The sequence below is a fragment of the Haliaeetus leucocephalus genome, unplaced genomic scaffold, assembly GCF_000737465.1.
Source record: "Haliaeetus leucocephalus isolate CR32 unplaced genomic scaffold, Haliaeetus_leucocephalus-4.0 Scaffold162, whole genome shotgun sequence".
Taxonomy (NCBI): domain Eukaryota; kingdom Metazoa; phylum Chordata; class Aves; order Accipitriformes; family Accipitridae; genus Haliaeetus; species Haliaeetus leucocephalus.
The window spans coordinates 12,590,044-12,590,507 of NW_010972598.1; the positions used below are offsets into that span (position 1 = coordinate 12,590,044).

Genomic DNA, 464 nt, shown 5'->3' on the forward strand with positions numbered 1-464 from the left:
CGGGGCGGCCCACACAAAGGCGGCCCCGGGGGGGGGTGGAGAGGGAAGTAGTGCGCATGCGCTGTGTGTGTCTCCCCGGCAGCCAGGCGGGTCCCGGCCGGGCGGAGGCCGCGGCGGAGCCGGGGGCTCGCGTAGATGTGCAGCCCGGGGGGGGAGCCGCCTGGGCCGGCCCCGGCGGGGGACCTGCCGCCCGAGTGGGAGACGGACGACGAGCGTATGGCTTTCCTTTTCTCGGCCTTCAAGCAGAGCCGTGAGGTGAACAGCACCGAGTGGGACAGCAAGATGGCCTTCTGGGTCGGGTTGGTGCTGGCCCGCGGCCGCCGCCGGGGAGCCGTGCGTACTTGCCTGCGAGACCTGCAGCACAGCTTCGAGCGGCGCGGCAGCCTCCCGCTCGGCCTCGGCACCGTCCTCCGGGAGCTCCTCAGGTACCGGTGGCGGTGGTGGGGGGGGGGGCCTGGGCCTGG

The 464-nt window shown here is 74.6% G+C and overlaps 1 protein-coding gene across 1 annotated transcript in view; it reads left to right on the forward strand.

Annotated features, from left to right (window-relative positions):
- Nucleotides 1–72: 72 nt before the first annotated feature.
- Nucleotides 73–464, forward strand: part of CHMP7 (charged multivesicular body protein 7) — a 9,801-nt gene continuing 9,409 nt past the window's right edge. Inside the window, exon 1 of the mRNA XM_010562805.1 lies at nucleotides 73–425. Coding sequence (XP_010561107.1) covers nucleotides 136–425 — 290 coding nt within the window. The 5' untranslated portion in view covers nucleotides 73–135. The remainder of the gene's footprint in view (nucleotides 426–464) is intronic.